The 20,368-nt window shown below is 61.7% G+C and overlaps 2 protein-coding genes across 2 annotated transcripts in view; both read left to right on the top strand.

Annotated features, from left to right (window-relative positions):
- Positions 1-4,565, top strand: part of NHEJ1 (non-homologous end joining factor 1) — a 42,058-nt gene extending 37,493 nt beyond the window's left edge. The window contains exons 6-8 of the mRNA XM_054278171.1: positions 3,387-3,504; positions 3,747-3,850; positions 4,133-4,565. Coding sequence (XP_054134146.1) covers positions 3,387-3,504; positions 3,747-3,850; positions 4,133-4,213 — 303 coding nt within the window. The 3' untranslated portion in view covers positions 4,214-4,565. The remainder of the gene's footprint in view (positions 1-3,386; positions 3,505-3,746; positions 3,851-4,132) is intronic.
- A 4,927-nt stretch (positions 4,566-9,492) lies between these two features.
- On the top strand, positions 9,493-19,195 carry IHH (Indian hedgehog signaling molecule). Its single transcript, XM_054278372.1, has 3 exons — positions 9,493-9,795; positions 15,294-15,555; positions 18,534-19,195. Exons 1-3 carry the CDS (start codon positions 9,493-9,495, stop codon positions 19,193-19,195), a joined length of 1,227 nt encoding a protein of 408 aa, XP_054134347.1.
- Positions 19,196-20,368: the final 1,173 nt, after the last annotated feature.

Here is a 20,368-nt window from a genome sequence, read left to right on the forward strand (position 1 = left end):
GATTTAGACTCTGGTGCTTGGCAGTGCTGCGGGGGCCCAGCATGATCCAGCCTGCCTGCAAACCCATCCTGGGCCAGGCAAAGGTGATGCTTCTGTGCTCGAGGCATGGTGCTGTGCTGGGCAATGTGCCCCTTCTGCTCATACTGTCAAGAGACCATCCAAATTGCTGTCCCTTTTGGCCCCTTGAGACGGGAGTGTAGGCAGGGGGTGGGGAAATGCAAAATGCCTTGGAGATAGATTTTGTACCCTGCTGCATCTCTGCACTGGGGTGCAGCCCCATAGCTGCCCACTGGGTTGGGGGTCACTGAGTGGGGCTGCAGCCCAGCTCCCCCTGAGCTGCCCCTCCACACCATGGGCTTGCTCTCAGTTGATGCCAGGCACCTGCCCCCCTTTGGTGGGCACACTGCTCCCCCCTCTCCCCCAGCTCGCAGTTCAGGCTGTGCTGTGGAGTCTCCCGCAGCCTTGAGTCCCTCCTGATACTGGGGCAGCCCACTTGGCCTTGTGGCCAGGTAGTCATAACAGGCCCGACAAGCCATGCCAGCTGCCGAGGCATCGCTCCCTGGTGCCTGGGGAGTGGCGTGGAGCAGCCCAGCCAGCACTCCCCCGGCTGCCAGCTCTCTGCTGTGTGCCTCCCCGGACCTCAGACATCATGTTTATCCTGGAGATGGGTAATCAGGGAAAAACAAGTCACCAGAGGCCAGGGCTGATGTTGCAGTGGGGCCAAGCTGTCTGCAGCAGGCTTCAGCTTCAGAATGGAGCAGCGGGGCAAGGAGGAAGGGGAAAGCCAGCTGTAGCCAGGGCTTGTCCCCCCACCCAGCCCTTTGGGGGACACTTCGTTGTCCCTCTCAGCCTTCAGGGCCATCAGGTGGCCGGTGGCTGGCACAGCATGCTCTGCTCCCTGCTGAGTCATAGCTGTGCAGGGAAACGCTTCCAGCTCTGGTTATAACCCATTTCCCTCCGGGGTTGTGAAGCGCAGCCTCCCAGTCCCGCCGCGGGCCAGCTCCGGCCACCCCATGGCCCTGAGCCCGCGGGCCGCAGCCGCCGGGAAGGGCAGCGGCAGGAAGTGGCTGCTGACTCCCAAAATTCCACCCTGGGCCTGCTGGAGCTGAGCCCTTCCCGCAGGCGTGGGCAGCAGGTGCCCTGCACCTGCAGACCCCTGTGCCACCCCGGATGCCCAATGCCCCTGGTGGCGCTGGGCACTCTGCTTCCAGTGCCTCCCCACGGTGCCACATCAGTGGGGGGCTGTGTGCAGCTCTTGGGGACACTGGGTGGCTGCAAGGATGGTTTGCCCCATCCCCAGGGATATCTGGGCAGCTCAGCTGGGGCTGAGCACTGAGTGAGCAGCTGCCCTGCCCAGATCCTTGCTTGAATGCTGTGAAGTGGAGCAGCCTGGGCAGCCCTGGGGCTTGGGGCACATCCCAGGTGCCCTCCTGAGTGGGTTGGAGCAGAGAGGATTGAGCAGCACCCTGCACCTGCAGGCACAGCCTGCCCCATTGCCCTGGCATTGCCCAGCCCCGTTGGTGGCAGGCAGAGGGGACGAGCACCTCGAGCAGTGGCACCCAGGGCTGGCTGGCTCTGCAGGGGCCTCCCCTGCCCTGCTGGGGCACTGACCCACGCAGTGCTATCTAGTACACTTTGCTCACTTCACTGCCATTCCTGGCTTTCCTAGGAGCTGCTGTTTGCTTTTCTCTGAATTATGACTCCAGCTTGTGCCTTTGATCTGGGCTGTGTTGGCCACCCGTGACCAGGCCCTCTTCTGCCTTTGAAGTGCACTCACCTTCCCAGCCTTGGATGCTGCTTTTGCAGCCTTGGGTGCAGCCCTGGCTCTGGGGTGAGACACGCAGGGCAAGAGCATCCTTGGGGTGCCTGAGGTGCTTAGCATCCCTCCTCCTCCTCCCCTCTGGGACCTTGTGATGAGCCAGCACAGCTAACAGCTGGGAGGCTGCGCACTGAGGCATGGAGAGCTGTGCTTGCCCAGTACCAAGCAGTCCCAGGGATGCAGGTGGGATGCTGGTGGGATGGTGGCAGCAGAGCATCGCTCCCTCCAGTGGCAGTGGGCAGGGACAGAGGAGGTGACCTGCATAGCGGCTGGTCAAAAAGCCGATGCCAGTGCATTTCCTGCTGCCAAAGGGTTTTCATGCCTGTGACTCCAGCAGAAGAGATGAGACCTGCATGGAAATTGTCTGTCTGGGCAGCAGCCATCCCATCCTGGCATCAGCCCTATCCTGCCCCCCAGTCTGGCAGGGAGCAGTGAGGAGGGCTCAGCCTACCTATCTGCCCCTGGGAAGCTGGGGTCAGGCTTTGGACTCTGGCCTTGAGTGGGTCTGAGCGTCCCCCATCCCCTCCCCACTTTCCTGGCCAGAGAGGATCCTACCTTATCTGTTACACTTTGTTCTCCTGCTGTCTGGGCGTGGAGCAGGGCAGAGATTAGTGTGTTCAGACCTTTGGCACACACACACACACACACACAAGGCACACAATCAGCCATGCGTGCACCCACAGCCACTCTCGTGTGCACACTGCTGCACACACAGTCCCTGTGCACGTCATCATGGCACACTCACCTGCACTTGTAGGCCCACGCTGTGCCCCATACCCCCCCCAGCACCCCCTCCAGGGCACATACCCGTTTCCCTTTCCCTGCTTTTTTGTTTGAGCACTGTGAGCTATGTTATGTTCCCAGTGGAGCGTGGCACTTCCCCAGCCTGCCAAGATCTCTCATGTGCATCAGCACAGCCCAGCGGGAAAGGTGGCATCCTGCTGGCAAGGGGTGCAGGCAGGAGGAGGGGGGCTTCCCGGGAATAAAAGTGCGTGCAGGGAGGCAGGAGCTGTTCTGGGAAACTGGAAGCAAACCTGGGCATCCTTCATCTCACTGTCACATCATTTTCACTTTCTGTGGGGCCAGCAGAGATGCCTTGTGCTGGAGGCTGTGGTGGCAGGCAGGGGCTACCTGTTCCTACCTCTTATTAGGTCATGTCCCTGCCTAAGGTTCACTGTCCATACTCACAGGCTGCAGCCCATGCTGCTCCAGGCAGGGCAGCCACAGCCCTTCCAGAGCCATCCAGCATTTCATGGATGACCCAAAAGCCTCTGCACAAGGCATCTGAATGGGAAAAGCAGGTGTGTGGAAGTGTGCACAGGCATGTGTGTGTGTCTGTATGTCTGTGTGTCTGTCTGTCTGTGTATGTGCAGAGCTGGGAGCAGCCACATCCCACCCAGTGCCAGAGCTGCCTGTTCCCACAAACTCTGCTGCACTGCTGGGCTGAAACACATGTAGCCTGACAGGCAGAGGGGGGCACAGCCCCTCTGTGCCCCACAGCGTCCCTGTGGCAGGGTGACCTGCAGGGGATTTCCTGGCAGTGATGGTGCCTGTGCTTTTCCCGCAGACCCTGCCCCGGATCTGCAGTGCGGGAGAAGGGCAGGCGTTTGCCTCTGCTCTGCAGCAGCTCTACACTGCAGTGACACAGCAGGAGCTCAGGCAGGCTCGGAAACGCCATTGCTCGGGTGAGGAGCTCCCTGGCTGTGCCATGGGGGCATGTGGTGCAGCTGTCCCCTCGACTGCTGAGCCCCATATCCTGGGCTAAGGGAAGTGTGGTCCCGGGTACAGCTCACCCCATGCAACAGTGTCCCCCTTGCTCTCCCCCATGGGCTAGGCTCCCAATCCAAGCACAGCTCCTGGAGTGGGTTTGGGTAATGCCCCATGCTCCCTTATCTCAATCCCAAATTGCATCTTTTTCTGGTACCAGAGGATGACGTGGATACAGCACCCACTGCAGAAACCATGAAGCACCCCCATTCACCTGCTGCATCCCAGGAGGATGAAACAACATCTTCCAGCGAGAGAACCTCGGTGAGTGCAGCTCTAGAAAGTCTCTCTGTACTAAAGGCAGGATGGGGCCCGCATCTCCTTTCCTTCTCTCATCCAAGCACTGTGCCCATCCAGGATGGGCTAGGAGTCTCAGCTTGGTTCCTAGCCCATTCTACCCCATGCATCCTGAGTGTGTGATTGCACATGTGTGTATATTTTGCACTCCCACGACACAGATGACAGGAATGTCACTGCTTGCACACTTGCACACATCCTGCATGACTCCCCAAGGTGGAACTGACACTGCCTCCTCTTTGTTTCCAGCCAGCCTCCTCTCCAGCTCAGAAGCCCCGGCTGCCTGCAGCCAAGGCCAAGCCAAAGAAGGCAAAAGGGCTCTTCAGCTGAAAGATTGCTGCCATCTCTGATGAGGTCTCTGCTTCCCCCAGCATCCAAGAGAGGCAGTGCAGTCAACCCATGCATTGACTGCTCTTCTCTGCATCTCCTCACGGGCCCTGCCCAGGTCATGGTCCCCTCCCAGGATCTCTCCAGTTGGGGAGATGGAGCTCCTTCCTTCAACAGTGTTTCAGGAAGCAGCTTTTCTAACTCTTCCCTGGTGCAGAGTTTGCCCAGGCTTCCTCTCATGGCAGAACCACTGCTGGACGTGAGAGAAGTGGGAGGGATGCTGCCAGTGGGTGTGGGACAGCTGGGGCTCTGGCAGAGCTGTGGGGTTTGGCTGCTCTTGAGTGGGTTTTCAATAAAGGGCTGTGTCTGGGTGAGATTCCCTCTCCTGCTCTGTCCCACCAGGCCTGTAGTGTCTAGGAAGGGATGTAGCCTTTGGTGCTGCTGGGTCCCCCTCAGGCCAGTCCTGATGCCCCAGGGGCTTGCAGTGACTCTGGACAGTGAGGCGAGGGCAGCTCATTGCTGTGGCACAGCACACAGCTCCCAGCCATGCTTACCCTGAGCAGCAGTGTGTGTGTTGGGGTGTGCACCAGAGAATGCCCAGATCATGGGGACACAGCTGAGGGGGCTGGACCCGTGTTCTTGTCCCATACCAGGATACACACCCTGTGTGCTGGTGCTGGCAAAGGCCCTGATAGGCTGAGGGACACCCTGCATTTACAGGCACCTACACCACAGTTATTGTGCAGGTGATACTGGCTTGATCCATGCTTTGGCCTCCAAGGAGCTGGAGACAGCCAGAACACTGACACACTGAATGCTGGGAGCAGCCCTGGAGCAGGTTGCAGATGCTCCCTGGACACAAAACACTTCCATCCCTTCACACTCCATCCATCCATCCATCCATCCATCCATCCATCCATCCATCCATCCCTGCTCTCCTCTTCCAGCCCCTGGGTCCACATGCTTCCTTCAGGACTGGGACCCCCTTCCTGTGCCCAGGCCAGGTCTGAAAACAGCAGGCAGGGAGCCAGGCAGCAGGCAGGCTGCAGCCAGGGGTGCTGCCCTCCTGGACAGGGACCCATGCCCCCAGCTGCCCTGGTCCCTGGGGCTGGGCCAGCTGCAGTCATGCTGCCTGCTCTCCTGGGCAGCAAGGGGGAAACAAAAACATCCGGAGCAGTCCCTGTGTCTGTGGAGGGGAATGAAAGGGCCTTTGCTGGGCCACAGCCCACCAGTCCCAGTGCAACCAGTGGCTTTTTATATTTCCTTTCTGAGGGAGCAGCATGCAGGGCAGGGTGGGTGGTGGGAAGGGAAATCCATGGGATGGGGAGCTCATGCCGACTGCCGTAGCTTATGTATCCTGCATTTTCCCATCTGCAAACATCTTATCTTGGCAGCTTTGAGCCTGCCTGCTGGGCACTTGCCCCCAGGGAGGGTCCTGCTGAAGGGTAGGACCAGGGCAGCAGGAGCTTAGCAAGTTAGCAGTTTCCTGTATCTTCTGGCACCTGGTTGTCCCTGGTGCAGGCCCTGCTTCATCCATATGCACTCCATCTCTGGTGCAGGAGCTGCTCTGTTGTGAGCCTCATCCCTCAGCTCTGTGCTGGCTCTGGGGTTTGTGCTGTTCCCCCATGTTCAGGAGGAGTGCTTATCACCCCAGGGAGGGCATCTGGCTTGTCTATCCCCTTTGGGTCTGAGGAGACATCACAGGGAGAGGTAGGGCTGAAACAATCCCAGCCTGGCTGTGCCAGCGGCTGGTGGACTCTGTAGGGGAGGAGTGGGTGGTGCAAACCAGCACCTGCATCCCTGGGTCATTCCCGTGAATTCCTGTGTCTCTGCTTCGCCCTGGGGTGCTCAGCTCAGGGGAGCCAGTCCCAGGGATGCTGCAGAGAGGTTGCTCATGAGCCCTGTCCTGCTGCAAAGTCTGTGGAGTGTCCAGCAGCCCTAAAGATCTGCTGCAGGGACAGATCTTGTTCCATTCACCTCTCTCCCAAGGCAAGGGGAGGTGGGGATGCGGGAGCATGGATGGGGGGTAAATAAAAGCAGCAGAGGGAAGACAGTAGGAAAAAGAGCTTTACCAATGTCCCCCAGGGAACCGCAGGGACCCTGGCCCTCAGGGCTCCAGCATGGGGCCGCTGGTTGTTGCCAGCACAGGGGAATGTCACTACACATTGTCCCATGCTGTCCTGCTGGGGTCTCCTTCACTGTCCCCACCCCCTCCTCCCTGGAGCCAGCTGGATTTGAGCTCCCGACACACATTAAAGGCCACAAGTTCGGCCTCGGCCTCCATAAATTTGATTCCATAAATATTAGTTTTCGCAGGGTTTAATGAAGCCGTTATGCTGGGCACGGCCCAGCACCCCGACCCGTGCCCTTAATAAGGGCTCTGTGGCCTCGATTAAAGGGACCTTTCAATCGCTGTCAAGTATTTTTAGAAAAGGAAAAGAAAAAAAAAAAAAAAAAAAAGAGAGAGAGAGAGGGAGAGAGAGAGAGAAGAAGACGACCAAGGCAGCGAATAGGGAGAGGAAAATCCCAAACCCGTGCAATGCAAAAATAGAGAAATAGCACCACCTAGACTGCCTGGCTCGGCTCCGCCGCCCGTGCCTGCTCCCTGCGCAGCGCCCAGCTCCGGGCAGCCCTGGGAGCCCAGCGAGGGGCGGGTGGGATGCTGCGCTGCTGCCGGGGCAGGGACAGCGCGGTGCCGTGCTGGGGACAGCCGAAGGGCAGGGGAAAGAGGCACTGGTGCTCTCTCGGAATGCAGGCAGGAGCAGCGTGTCCTGGCATCCTGGCCAGAAGTGCCTGAGAGGGGCCGAGTGCTGAGGGAGATGCCATGTGAACAGATGCTGCATCTCTCCCACTGCAGCAGCAAGGGTCCCTTCCCATCAGTTGCCCAAGCAGGACTCCCCCTCCCCAGGCAAAGTTTCCCCCTTAAACACAGGTTATCCCAACCCTGTCAGCCTCCAGCTGCCTCCCTGCACACCCAGCTTGGCTCCCCTGTTGTGCCTGGTGTCCCTGACTCGGCCCTTTGTGCCCCAAAGGCTTTGCCTGGCAGGAGAACTGGCTGACGTTGGGAATGCTGCATGGAGAGGTGATGGACTCTGCACCCAGGCACAGGGCATTGCCACTGCCTGCTGTGGCCAGAACCAGTGCACAGTGCCATGGCCCCTGCACGGGCAGGAGTTGCTGTCACCAGCAAACCCAACTCCCTGTCTTCCAGCCCGGGCCTCCATGGGACATGAATGCTGTCACCAACAAGGGCAGGGCTAGGCTGCTACTGTGAGCCTGGAGCTGCTGGGAGGGGGACAGCGGTTTGTGACATGCACACTGCGTGCTGGCAGGCTGCAGATGTTATTGGGAGGTCTGGGTTGGTGACATTGGCATTCACAGGCAGCTTCTCCCTGGGGAACTGCTGCAGCCTCCAGATGCAGTGCTATCCCAGATCATCCTGCTTCACAGGCTTGTCGGAAGCTAGGCTCCTTTTGTTGGGAGTACAAACCACCCTGGAGGAGCCTGTGGATCTAGTCCAGAGTCCATAGGGTCTAATTTTCCTGTGCTAGGGATGCAGAGAGAGTTGTGTCCTTTCTGCATCCCTGAGAAGCCAAGGGCAAGGATGGAGAATTGTGCTGTGGTGCGTTCCCTCTGCTTTCTCTTCTGATGCCCTTAGGATGCTCCACTGGAAGGATCAGCCAAAGAAGTGTAGAAGTGGGGTGGCCTGGGGCTGCTGGTCAGACTCCCCAGCTCCATCATATGCAGGGACAGTGGGACAGCTGTATCTCACCATCCTGCTCAGTGGCAGGTCTTCACAGAGGCCCTGGGCACTGCTTCTGGGTGTGCAGTATGAAAACCAGTACGAAAACCTGATGGACCGTGGCTACTGAGTATGAAAACCTGATGGAGACACCTCTGGCCAGCTGCACTTTGCCTGCAGCTCCTGCAAAGGGAATGGTCTGCTGAGGGCATTAGATAGCAGCATCCCAAGTCTGTGGGTGATGCTGGCTCCCCAGCCTGCATCCCTCTTGCCCAGGTTGCCTGTTTCTGCTGAGAGCAGCAAAGCCCAGCAGCCAGAGCTGGATGTCTGGCTGGGCTATTCCAGCCTGGCCACGGTGTATCCCTATGAGTGAGCCGTGCCCTGCGCTCACAGAAGAGCTGGTGAGGGAACATCCCTGGGAGAGTCTGTGTGTGTGTGGGCATCCCAGACACTGCCTCACCTGGGAAGATCCCAGGGAACCAGAGGGTGCTCAAGAGGACCCGTGCCGGACCCCTCCCCGGCACACAGCTGGGGGAGAACCGGGGGGGGCCCTTCAAACCCTCGCTCCTGAAATCAGGGTGTTATATTTACTTTCCCCTTTTGGCAGCTAGAAGGGGAAGCCCATCCCAGCCCCTCATTGTTGTCTCAGCGAGTTAATCAGATGCCATAATCCTGTTGTGGAAATATCGGGCCTCCCTGGAAACAATGGGGAGCGAGAATATTGTGGTTAAATTTCAACCAGCTGCCTCCCTGCTCTGTTTGATCCCCGCCCGCAGGCCCGGGCCCCTGGCGAGCAGGCGGCGCGGCGGGGGCCGGAGCCCCGGGGGTGCCACCCCGCGCCCACTCCGCCGCACGGGAGCCCCGCGGTTCGCCCCGCCGAGGGGGCCGAGGGTGCGCGGCGGCCCGGGCGCACCTTGGGGCGGCGGCGGGGCTGCCCCGGGGGGCAGGTGGCGGCGGGCACCCGCGCTGGGGTGGGCTGCGGGGCTCGGCAGGGGGGAGGAGGCTGCGGGCGGCCCGGGGCAGGTTCCACGGGGAGGAGGCGAGAGAGGGAGGGCGCTGGGAGGCTGGGACACGGGCAGGGTGCGGTCCTGGCGGTTCCCGGTCCCGGATCTCTTCAATTTCCCCTCTCACTCCTGCCCAGGGAGCCGAGGCAGCGGCGGCTCCGGCTCCGGCTCCAGCCTTGCCGCGCTGACCGCCGAGGCGCAAACCGCGGAGGGCTCCGGCAGCGCCGAGCCCCGCGCCCCGCGCCCCGCAAGCGGCCGCTCGCCTGCCAAAACAAACGGCCCTTCGCTATTTATTGCCGCCGCCGGGCCACGGCAGCTCAGAGCGGGCCGACGCCAGCTCGCCGCACCGGGCAGCCGGAGCGCACCCGCGCCGGGCAGCCGCCGCGCCCCGCCGCCGCCGCCGCCGGCACCGGCACCTGCCCGCCGGCTGCGCGCCGCATGGGGAGCCCCGGGCCGGGCGGCGGGAGCGGCGGCCGAGCTTAGTGGGACCCGGAGCCAGCGGTGCCCCGGGCCGCCCCGGGGCCGCCGGGCGCGCCATGAAGCCGGCGCGGCTGCTGCTGCTGCTGAGCGGGTGCGCGCTGCTGCTGGCGCCGGCCGTGCGCGGCTGCGGGCCGGGCAGGGTGGTGGGCAGCCGCCGCCGCCCGCCCCGCAAGCTCATCCCGCTCGCCTACAAGCAGTTCAGCCCCAACGTCCCCGAGAAGACGCTGGGGGCGAGCGGCCGCTACGAGGGCAAGATCGCGCGTAACTCGGAGCGCTTCAAGGAGCTGACGCCCAACTACAACCCCGACATCATCTTCAAGGACGAGGAGAACACTGGCGCCGACCGGCTCATGACCCAGGTACGGCACCGCTGCCGCCCGGTTCTACCCCCGCGCCGGGCATCTGCGGGCACCGGGACCGCCTCAGAGCGCCCCGCCACCCGCTCTCCGGGGACCGTGTGGGCCCCGCGCTGCGGCTTCCCCGTCCTGCCCCGGGCATCCCGGTGCCGGCTCCGGGCTTGCCGGCGTGCGGCGAGTGCATCTCCCTTCGTCGGGCGCTCTGTCCCTTCTGCTGCGCTGTGCGCGACGGACAGCACGCTGCGCCTTGGGACGGCAGCACCCTGCTCCCGGAACCGGCAGCACCTTGTCCCCCGAGACGGCAGCACCCTGCCCCGCTGCTCCTCGGAGCCTGTGGCACCCGTGGCTTGCTGCACCCCGAGGAATGCCCTTGTGACTCCCGAGCTGGCAGCACCCTGCGTTGCTGCCCCTCAACTCTCGTCCCACTGGTCCCCAGGCTGGCATAACCCTGCACTCCAAGCTGGCAGCTGTGCCCCTGAGCTGTGCCAGACTGCCCCCGATCCGGCAGCATCCTCCCACATCCCCTCGATCCGGCAGGGCTGTGCTGCGCTGTTCCCTGGTCAGGCAGCACCCCGCCCCATGCAGCCATCCTGCCCCTCTACCCTGCCTCCCCACTGGCAGGGCAGGCAGCCTGCCTTTGGATCCCCAGGGACAGACCAGAGCCTCGTGTGCTGCTGTGTCCAGGAGTGCCCTTGCTGACCTTGTCCCCACTCTGACACTGAAACCCTCAGTGCTCCCCTTCCTGCATGTCTCGTGTGGGATGGTGCAGGGTGCTCAGGGGGAGCTGCTTGCTGTGCTCAGGGCTGGGGACAACCTGTTACTGCCAATGCCTTGTTGCAGTCAGCTCCCAAGTACCCGGGGCTGGCAGGAAGGATGGGGGGGTGGACGACACAGACGACAGCAGAGGAGGGGGGGTGATGCTGGACGAAGGTTACTCTGTGTTTTAATATTGCCAGGAGAATGCCTGAGGGTTTCAGGAATGCAGATAAGGAGCCGCACGGCCTTGCTAAGAAACCTGGCTACCAGCCTTAGCAGGGTCACAGCCTGAACGAGCTCCTGGGGGAAGCAGAGGGGAGCTGGGCTGCCCTTCTGCCCACTGCACCCCCGGTCAGGGGCTGGCAGGTGGGTGAACGTGAGGGACTGTGATGGTGGGCACTGAGCAAGGCCCTGGCCGTAGTGTCTGACCAAGGTGTTCATAACATTGGGAGGAGAAGCTTCTTGGGTGCTGGCTTGACAGCTCTGCAGCCCCGTGTGCCCTGAGAGCAGGTTCCTCAGGTCAGGGACCATAGTCCAGGTTGGTTTTCAGGCTGGGGACTGTAGCAGAGGGAGCGGGATTCCCTGCAAGGCAGCAAGCTTGGGGAGTTGCACAGGTTGTGGTTGCTGGTGCCTGGAGCCCTGGGGCTGGGCTGTAACCTGCCTCCCCTGGGGAACAGCCTCAGGGATATTTGAGGAAGCAGTGAGCTCCTCTGGTCCATACATCGGGGAAGTGGATGACATCATTGCAGGCAGGAGAATGCTTCTTGCTCTGTTTTGTCCTGAGAGTGCTCCCTCCACCTTCTGTAACCCAGACAGTGCCCCTCAGCACACCTGGGAGAGGGAGATCTCCGTGTGCCAGCCTAACATTTCATGCTGTACCACTGCCTTGTTGGCAGAGCACCCAGAAGCATCTTGGTCTTCCTGGGCTGCACAAATGAGGGTTCTTACTCCAGCAGGGTCCCCGGCCACCACACATCCATGCCCAGATGGGTACCACAGTGCTTTGGGCAGCTCTGCAAGGAATTGTTCCTCTTGCTATGGAGGTGGCATGATTTCTGGTAACTTGCTGCCATCTCACAGCCCTCTGGGATTTTCCTGTGGGCCCTGGCTGGGGGAGATCGCCCCAGATACGGGAACTCTAGCTCTGGCACCAAGTCCTGTGTTGCTATGGGTTGGGAAAGGCCATTGACCCAACTCCTTGTCCCTTCCCCCAGAGCACTGGCTTTTACTGCTGTTGACTCACTTCAAACCTGTTTTCTTTCCCCAAGTCCAAGGGTCTGGGTGTCCCAGGCAGCCGGAAGATGTCGCCTGCTTAGAGGAGTGGGTAGTGCTGCTCTCTGCCCGCCTTTCCTTTATCGTTTCATCTTCCTCAAGAATTCCAGTGTGTTTGCTCTCACTGGTCCCACTCGGAGGTGCTGAGATAAGGCTGAAGGCAAAGCCTGCCTCACCTCTCCCCAGCAGCCTGGCCCAGGAATGCCGTGGGTCCCCTGCCCCCATGGAGTCCCAAACCCAGCCTCTCCCCACCCCAGCCACCATCCCTTGCAGCCACTGCTTGTCCAACTGACACAGAGACCATCCTTGCAGTGGTGAGGAATCTCTCATGAAGACCTTGGGGTAGGACTTTTGGCTTCCTTTGAGAGGAACCTCCCTTCAGGAGGAGATGCTAGTAAGACCCCTCTTCTCCTGACCAGGCTCTGGGAATGGGGGTAGCTGTGGCCAAGCACACTCCATTCACAACACCTCTGCTGAGACTGTGGTCACACCTGAGTGTCTTTCATACCTCCCCTGAGATGACCCTGGGGTCCCTGCTGACTGCCCCCCATCTTGGAGCTCTGTCCTGCTGCCTTCCCTAAAGAAGTTTGGCTTGCCCCACAGGGCATTGTCCCATCCCTGGGACACAAAAAGGGAGATGCAGAGGTTGGGGAGAAGGTGGGTAGAACTTTGCTCAGCCCAGCCCAACATCCCCATGATCTTCACCATGAGGTGCATGGGACAGCCGAGCCACCATGTGAGCTGGAGGTGCCTGGTCATCTGCACCGCTACAGGGACAAGCTGTGCCCTCCCTGCAATCACCATCAAACACAGAGCCCGTGGACAGCCCATGTTTATGAATTTTCTGGTCCCTGCCTACCTGTTCGTACAGGCAGCAGAGCTCCTGGGCAGGCACTGCCCATCCCTACCTACTCCCTGCAGCTCGTGTGTGCTCCCTGATCGCTGCTGGCTGCTCCTTACCCATCCCTGTCCATCCCTGTCCATCGCTGTCCATCCCTGTCTTTTGTTGTCTTCTCTCTGCCCCCTGTGCCTGCTCCCTGCCCATCCCCACCTGCTCAGCCCTGCCTGTCACTCCTTGCTCCCTGATTATTTTTCCTCATCCCTGTTTCCTCCTCATAGTGGCTTCTTCCCCGCCGATCCATGGTTGTTCCTGGTCCGCTGGTGCCCTGCTCACCATTCCCCCCGTTGGTACCCGCTTCCTCGCCGCCCCGCCTGTGCCTGCCCGGTTCCCGTCCATCGGTCCCCGCTCCCCGCGGTCCCCGCCGGTCCCCTCCGCGCTCTGACACCTGCTGGCCACCGATGGCACCGGCAGAGCGGGGACAGGGTGCTCCTGACGCTGTCCCTGCCTGGGGGAAAGGCTGGCACAGTCTCGTTGTGTTTGTGCGCGCAGGGTGCCCCTGGAGGACAGAAAAGCTGGCACTGAGGGCCGGAGGGGTGCCCAGAGAGGGGTGCTGGCAGGGTAGTGCCAAGGGAATGCCTGGAGTGATGGATGGGGGATGCAGGGTGGCTCCGGGGATTCCCTCCTCACTTCCAGTGCTGAATTCCCTTACTGCAGGGTCCCAGTGGGGCCAGGGACCTTGGGAACAGCTTGTCACATGTGCCAAGTGGCACCACGGTGGTGCTGGACGGGGACAAAAGTCACTCTCCTCCCTATTCCTCCTCCCCTCACCTAGCAAACTGTTTGTCCAGCACCTTCCTGGCTTATCTCCCCACGCCCAGAGAGCTGTGGGATGACGGCAGGCCTCATGTGGGGCAAAGGCCTGCCTGGCACTGCCCTGCCCTGGGCCTGGACCCTGCCAAGGGAGAGCAGGGTTCCTCAGGAGCAGCAGCGCCCACCTTCCTGGGATGGGAGCAGGTGCTTGGGGACAGGGTGAGGACTTCAGCCTCTGCAGAAACAGTGTTGGAGCATTTCTGAGCCTGAGGATGTAGCCAGCATCAGGTTTTAAAGCCCTGGTGCTTGCTGTAACTGTCTTAAGACCCATGGCATGCTGCAGTGGGGAGCTCCAGTTCTGAGCTGGGCATCATGCAGAAACGTCCCCAGCAGTGGCTGTGTTTTAAGCTGCTGTCCAGTCATTTCATTTAATGCTTCCCAGGACTGGCTTTGTGCCTGACCATGAATGCTCTGTCCTCTGCCCTGATTTTATGGGGCACCTTGTTTCCTGGGGAATGGCAGTGAGAGGAGCCCTGGAGGCAGAGCTCTCCCACCCAGCAAGCACTGGGTGGTGACAATGGCACTCCTGATCCAGCTGGCTGCCTCAGAACCAGCTGTACCTATAGGTGTGAACCTCAGCCTTTGGAGCCAGTGTAAAAACACCCCAGTCTCAGCTTGTGTCTTTTAAATTGCCTTAAGTTTCATACAGTTTCACTTGGTGTGATTCTCAGGGTGTGCTGTGGAGGGCCAGGAGTTTGATCCTATGGGTCCCTTCTAGCTCACTCAATTCTATGATTCTTCAGGACCTCACAGAATCTCCTTTCTGGGCTGCACAGCCCTAGTCCATTCACCTGGTTTTCTGTAGAACATCCCATATTCCTTTTCCTACACTTTTTCTATCTCTCCTCCATTCCTTTAGCAAGGGACCAGAAGCTGGGGCTGTACTTCTGCAAGTCAAGAACACAGAGTTTTGATCTTTCCCTGACCTTCAGCTGTGGCTGGGGGATGTGGGGCAGGGCAGAGTAAGGCTGGGAGGACTGTGAAACAGGCATTGGGGGCTGGCATCCCTCTGCTTGCTGGGGAGGACTGCCACGGGCACCTACTTGCATGTGTGACCTCTGTGGCCACGAGGTCTGGGGCCTTTAAGATCTGCTGCTCTTCCTCAGCCCAGGATTTTCAGCCCTAGTGGTGCAGAGAGGTGAAGGGGGCTTCACTCCACATTCTTTTTGTCCCAGCACAACAGAGCTCTTGGGCAGGTTTGGCACTTCCCATAGGAGCAGAGGCTGGTTAATGCCATGGGGCTGCCCAGTGCTATGTCCTTGTCACACAGACTTGAGCAGCCACACCAAGCAGAGCTGTGTTGAGAACAGGGCAGGTTGTTTCATTTGTGCCTGGAGACAGCCCTAGGGTGCCTGGGACCTCCTCCCAGCCAGGCAGCAGCAGGATTGAAGCTCCTGTATCCTCCTCGTGTCAGATGGGAACTGCTGGGGTGCAGTTAACGCGGGGCAGCAGAGCAGAGAGGGTGTTTCAGCCCAGCCCAGGCTGCGTTGCCCAACAGACTCTCAAATGAGCCTGGGATGGAGGAGAGAAGGAGAAGGGTGCCGGGTTGGGTGCACTCTCCTCTGCCCAGCAGTGGGGTGTCAGGCTCTGCAGGGAGTTTGGAGAGCGTGGAGTAGACAAGGCACCTCATGTTCTCAGATCTTCCTGTGCTAGACCAGCCCAGGGAGGATTAATGGAGGCACGGTGGGATGTAGCCTGCCAAGCAGGCAACCAATTCCTCCCTCCAGAAAGCTTTTACTGACTCTGTCCCTCTGCCCCACAGCGCTGCAAGGACCGCCTGAACTCGCTGGCCATCTCTGTCATGAATCAGTGGCCAGGGGTGAAGCTGAGAGTGACCGAGGGCTGGGATGAGGACGGGCACCACTCGGAAGAGTCGCTGCATTACGAGGGCCGGGCTGTGGACATCACAACCTCGGACAGGGACCGCAACAAGTACGGCATGCTGGCTCGCCTGGCCGTGGAGGCTGGCTTCGACTGGGTCTACTATGAGTCCAAGGCTCACATCCACTGCTCTGTCAAGTCAGGTAAGCCTGGGCTGGGGGCAGTGAGCAGAGCTGGGGGCCAGACCTCCTCTTGCAGCATACTGGGGAACATGGGGAGCCTGGCTGGCTGGGTGGGGTGCTCCTGCAGGGGGTGCCAGCTTTTGCATCCTGGTTTCCCTATCTGGGGCAGACAGTCAGGTGAGGAGTGAGTCACACACCTGTGGCCAGCCAGTACAATGGGGCAAATTCCCCATCTGGCTCCCATAGACCTACATCTTGACCCACCCACTCTACCCTCTTCCTTTTCTCAGCCCACATCCCTTTCTCCCCCAGCCTGACCCCCCAGTATGTCCATCGCCCCTGTCTCCCTTGCCTCTGCCCTTGCAGTCCCTTAGTGCCCATGCTCAGCCTCATCCAGCCCTGTCCCTCTCCACTGCTGGCTGCCTTTGAGCTCCTGCTGTCACAGCAGCATCTGTCCATCCCTGCCTAGCCAGGGATGGGGTCAGGGCCATCCAGACAGGGACAGGCCAGGGTACCCTGGGCTCGGCTCTTGGCTGTGCAGCACCATCTGCAGAGGGGAGCAGAGCTGGGTGGTGCTTTCAGGGCTGCTGCCGTCGCTGCTGGTGTTTGCTTCCTCCTGCGCGGTGCGCTGCAGCGGGGGCGGCAGGGTGGAGGACGGGGCGGGAGGTGCTCCCAGGCCCTGCCCGTGGTGCGGAGGGGATTGCGTGGGCTGCACGCCCCCCGTGAGGAGCAGCCGTGCCCGGGCTGGGCTCCGCGCCGGCTGCCGGCTGCAGAGGGCAGCAGCGCCCCGCGCTCGGCTCCGGCCGCCGGGAGGGGCCGCGCTGTGCCCGCGCTGCGGCAGCCGGGGAGGCTCTGCCCGGCCACGGCCACGGTGGGAGCCCCGGCGGCTGCCGGCACCCGCACCCCGAGCGGCAGGGCCGTGCCCGCACACGGAGCCCTGGCACGGCCGTGCCCGCACACCGTGCGCGGCGGTACCGGGTGCCTGTGCCGCCCCGCGCCTCTCGTCCCCGGGCTCGGCTCAGCTGCCACGGCACTGTGCCTGTCCTACCGCCCTAGCCCGCAGCCAGCGGCTCGACACCCCCAGACGGCAGCCCGGTCCCCCGCGCTGACCCGCTCCCCGTGCTGATGCCAGGACGGGCACCAGGCCGGCCGCCGATGGACGCGGGGCCGCCGCGCCGCACAGAGGGAGCCGTGCACCCCCGGAGAAGAGGGACAAAACGTGGCCGGAGGACCAGGACTCCCGTGCCCCCGGGCACCCTGTGGGGCTGGCAGCAGGAGTGGGGCCAGGCTCCGAAGCAAGGACCATGACCCCACAGCTATGAGGCTGGCCAGAGGAGTGGGGCTGTGCCCCTGGAGAAAGACAGAGGCTTTTGAATGCTCCCCTGGGACGAACTGAAGAGGGATGCCATAACCCAAGCAGCAGACTGGGGCCCCGAGGCCCTGAAGGGCTTCTAGAGGCTGCTTATATTCCCCTCACTCTGCAGCAGCTCCTCAGGGCTCTGGGTGCCCCATATTTTTCCCCAAGGCCATGGGCAACCCAAGAGTGTGTGGTGGAGGCTGTGGGATACACACCCTGATCCCCTCAGAACTGTGTACAGAGGGCAGCCGGGCTGCTCCTGCCTCTTAGTAAATGGCTTTTATTTTTGTATGGATGGCCACATGGCCTGTTGTATGTGTTGCGTCTCCTCGGGTCCTTCCCTGCACCCACCCTCCCCTCCATGCCCAGCACCTATGCCATCCACTTCTGCCAGGCACCCCTCTCACCCTCCTGCTCTGCTGCCTGCCAGGGGATGCAGGGTGCAGGATTTGGGACCTGGCCTCCGGGGCAAGGACAGGGCAGACACTGCACCTCTTCTGAGCAATAAAAGGATTCTGTCCCAGAGATGGATGCCTCTCTTCATGGGCTTGGGGGCTGGGATATTTGGCTCTGCCCAAACCTGGGGCATGATGGGGGCAGTGCCATCTGGGAGGGCACATTCAGGGATTAGATGAGAGAGCTGGGAGAGGGCCCTGAGAGGTGGCTTAGAGCTCAAGGATGGGACTGTGCAGAGCTAGGAGCAGGATCCTGAGGTGAGATGCCACTGGCAGAAGGTGGGAGGGTATCATATAGACACTAACTCGGGAGTTGCTGGGACTTGGGGGAACACTGCTGCTGGTGTAGCTAACCACCATTCCTTGGGAAGCCAGGGCTCCCCTGCTAAGTGCCAGAATGGGCCCCTGATGACACTTCATCTGGGGAGGGCCAGGAGCTTTGTGCCACCATCCCAGGAGACAAGCCCAGAGAGTTTGGGTCCTTTATCCTGTGGCAATCCCCAGGGAAGCCCTGTGCAGGAGGCTGGTAGCTTTTGCACGATGATGGCCACAGGTTGTGACAACTCCCTACAGCCCAGAGAAGCAGGAGCTGGCTGGCGTCAGTGGTGCAGGGGTGAGCAGCTGGGAGAAGGGAGCAGGACTGCCGCAGGGGGCGGAGGGCGCTGCAGTGCTGGGAAAGGGCGCTGCATCCTGCACTGCTCCTCGCAGCATCCTCCCAAGCGGTGCCCAGGAGCAGCTCTGCAGGGAACAGGGATGCTGTGAGGGTATGCAGGGTGAGACCAGGCACTCTGCTCCTCAGCCTGCCATCCTCTCAGGGCCCTGCCTCTGCTTTTTCAAGCTTCAGGTGCCCCCTGGCAGTGTTTTGCACATTTCAGGCTGTGGTTGTGTCCCATTCCCCCTGCCTGTTTTGGGGCTTGGCTCTGTACAGCAAGCTCAATGCCCTGGGACCATGCTGGAGTCCCCAGGTGCCACCTCAAGTGACGTGGTGGCTGGGGGATGAAGTGCCATGGGGACATTGGTGGCTGGGGGTGTGTAGGACACAAGCTCACGTCGGTGATGCCAGGGCAGGGTTATGTCAGGGTGGGCAAAGCCGGGCAGACCGGGAAGGTGTCTGTGCCCAGTGGAAACGTGGTGCTGAGGGTGTGGCTGATGGGTAACCCTGGTGTCCTCTCTCTCTCCCTGCGCAGAGCACTCGGCCGCTGCCAAGACGGGGGGCTGCTTTCCCGGGTGGGCCCTGGCGACGCTGGAGGACGGTGCCCAGACGCCTCTGTGGGCGCTGCGCCCGGGCCAGCGGGTGCTGGCGATGGACGGGGCAGGCAGGCCCACCTACAGTGACTTCTTGGCTTTCCTGGACAAGGAGCCCCGTGCCCTCACCACCTTCCACGTCATCGAGACCCAGGAGCCGCCGCGGCGCCTGGTGCTGACGCCCACCCACCTGCTCTTCGTGGCGGAGAACGCCTCGGCGCCCGCCGCCCGCTTCCGCCCCATCTTTGCCAGCCGGGTGCGGCCGGGACACTTCGTGCTGGTGGCGGCCGGGGGGGGCAGCCTGCAGCCCGCGGAGGTGGTGCGGGTGCGGCACCGCAGGGACGTGGGAGCCTACGCCCCGCTGACGCGCCACGGGACGCTGGTGGTGGACGGCGTGGTGGCCTCGTGCTTCGCTCTGGTGCAGGAGCAGCAGCTGGCACAGCTGGCCTTCTGGCCGCTCCGGCTCTACCACAGCCTGCTGGGGTGGCCGGGGGAGCAGGGGGATGGTGTGCACTGGTACTCAGGGCTGCTCTACCGCCTGGGCAGGCTGCTCCTGCCCCCTGACAGCTTCCACCCGCTGGGGGTATCCCAGGCGGAGAGCTGAGGGTGCACCGCAGCCCCAGCCAGCACAGCTGGCGGAGGTGGTGGCTGCAGGGTGACTCGCTGGGGGCCAGCACCCCCTCCCAAAGCTGGGTGCCCGTGGGGAGCTGCCTCCAGCCCTGCCTGCTTGGGGTACAGCCACCTCCTGGCTGGGGGGCACCGAAGCTCCATGGTGTGCCTCCTCCATGCTGACCACCCCCTCCTCACCCCTGTTCCTGGGGACAGGAGGGAGGCGTGACGGGTTTCCCCCGGGACAGGGGCTGCCCCCGGCTGGATCCACATGCTGCTATGTGTGTGTGTGCAATGTGTGTGTGCGTGTGCCGAATTAGCTGATGGAGTCTGAGTGGGAGGGGGGAGAGCAGAGAGCCCTGGCTGCTCCACCGAGGTTCCCAGCCTGTCTGCACCCAGTGGGGAAGTTTTGGGAGAGGGGCCCAGGCCCTTTGCTAGGCAGCCTGGGTGGGAAGGCAGGCAATGCTATTTCCAGCCCTGGGATGTGGCAGCTGGAAGGAGGGTGACTCAGGTACTGGGACTGTGCCTTGTCCTTAGCCCAGTGCAGGGGCACCCAAAACAAGCAGGGGTGGGGGGTCTGGCACAGCTCTGGCATGAGGCCTCCGACTTGTGACACAAGTTCCACTGGAGAGATAGACTGGGGAGTGAGGTGCTGGGCTCTGCCCAAAGCCAGCACCAGAGCCACCCAGCTGGGCATCCTGTGGGGCTGCTGTGACAGCCTGGGGTGCTCTGGCTGGCAAGGGGGGCTGTGGAGGCAGACACATGGGCAGAAGGGTGCAAATGCCAGCCAGGCATAGACACAGTGGTAAGAGCAGGGGTGGGGAGAGTCAGGGCTGCAACCCCAGCCTGCTGGAGCCTGAAGAAAGAGGCAGAGGAGAAAAGCACCCCAGCATGTGGCCTTGAACTGGCTCAGCCCAAAAGCTTTCCCCACCCCAAAGCTTAAAAAACTCCTCAAGCTTCAGACCCTGGCTGGCCTGACCTCCCCAAGCCCCCGGCACCCCAAACCCTCAGGGTAATTCATTGCTGCTCACCCACTCTGGGACCTGGGGAGAGTCCCACCAGAGCTGCAGCCACAGTTCCCCCACTCCAAACCACAGCCAGAGCCTCAGCCCCCCCAGCTGCACATCCGTGGAGGGGAGGGGGCTGAGGGAGGCAGTGACCCACGTCC

Source organism: Melozone crissalis, unplaced genomic scaffold (assembly GCF_028551555.1).
Source record: "Melozone crissalis strain CALT ecotype California unplaced genomic scaffold, PUWL_Pcris_2 ptg000023l_1, whole genome shotgun sequence".
Classification (NCBI taxonomy): Eukaryota; Metazoa; Chordata; class Aves; order Passeriformes; family Passerellidae; genus Melozone; species Melozone crissalis.

Bases quoted from the DNA above. Each gene is read 5' to 3' on its own strand.
- IHH (XM_054278372.1), top strand. From the start codon at position 9,493: ATGAAGCCGGCGCGGCTGCTGCTGCTGCTGAGCGGGTGCGCGCTGCTG. The intron at 9,796-15,293 runs GTACGGCACCGC...TCTGCCCCACAG, and splicing joins CCGACCGGCTCATGACCCAG to CGCTGCAAGGACCGCCTGAA. The intron at 15,556-18,533 runs GTAAGCCTGGGC...CTCCCTGCGCAG, and splicing joins CCACTGCTCTGTCAAGTCAG to AGCACTCGGCCGCTGCCAAG.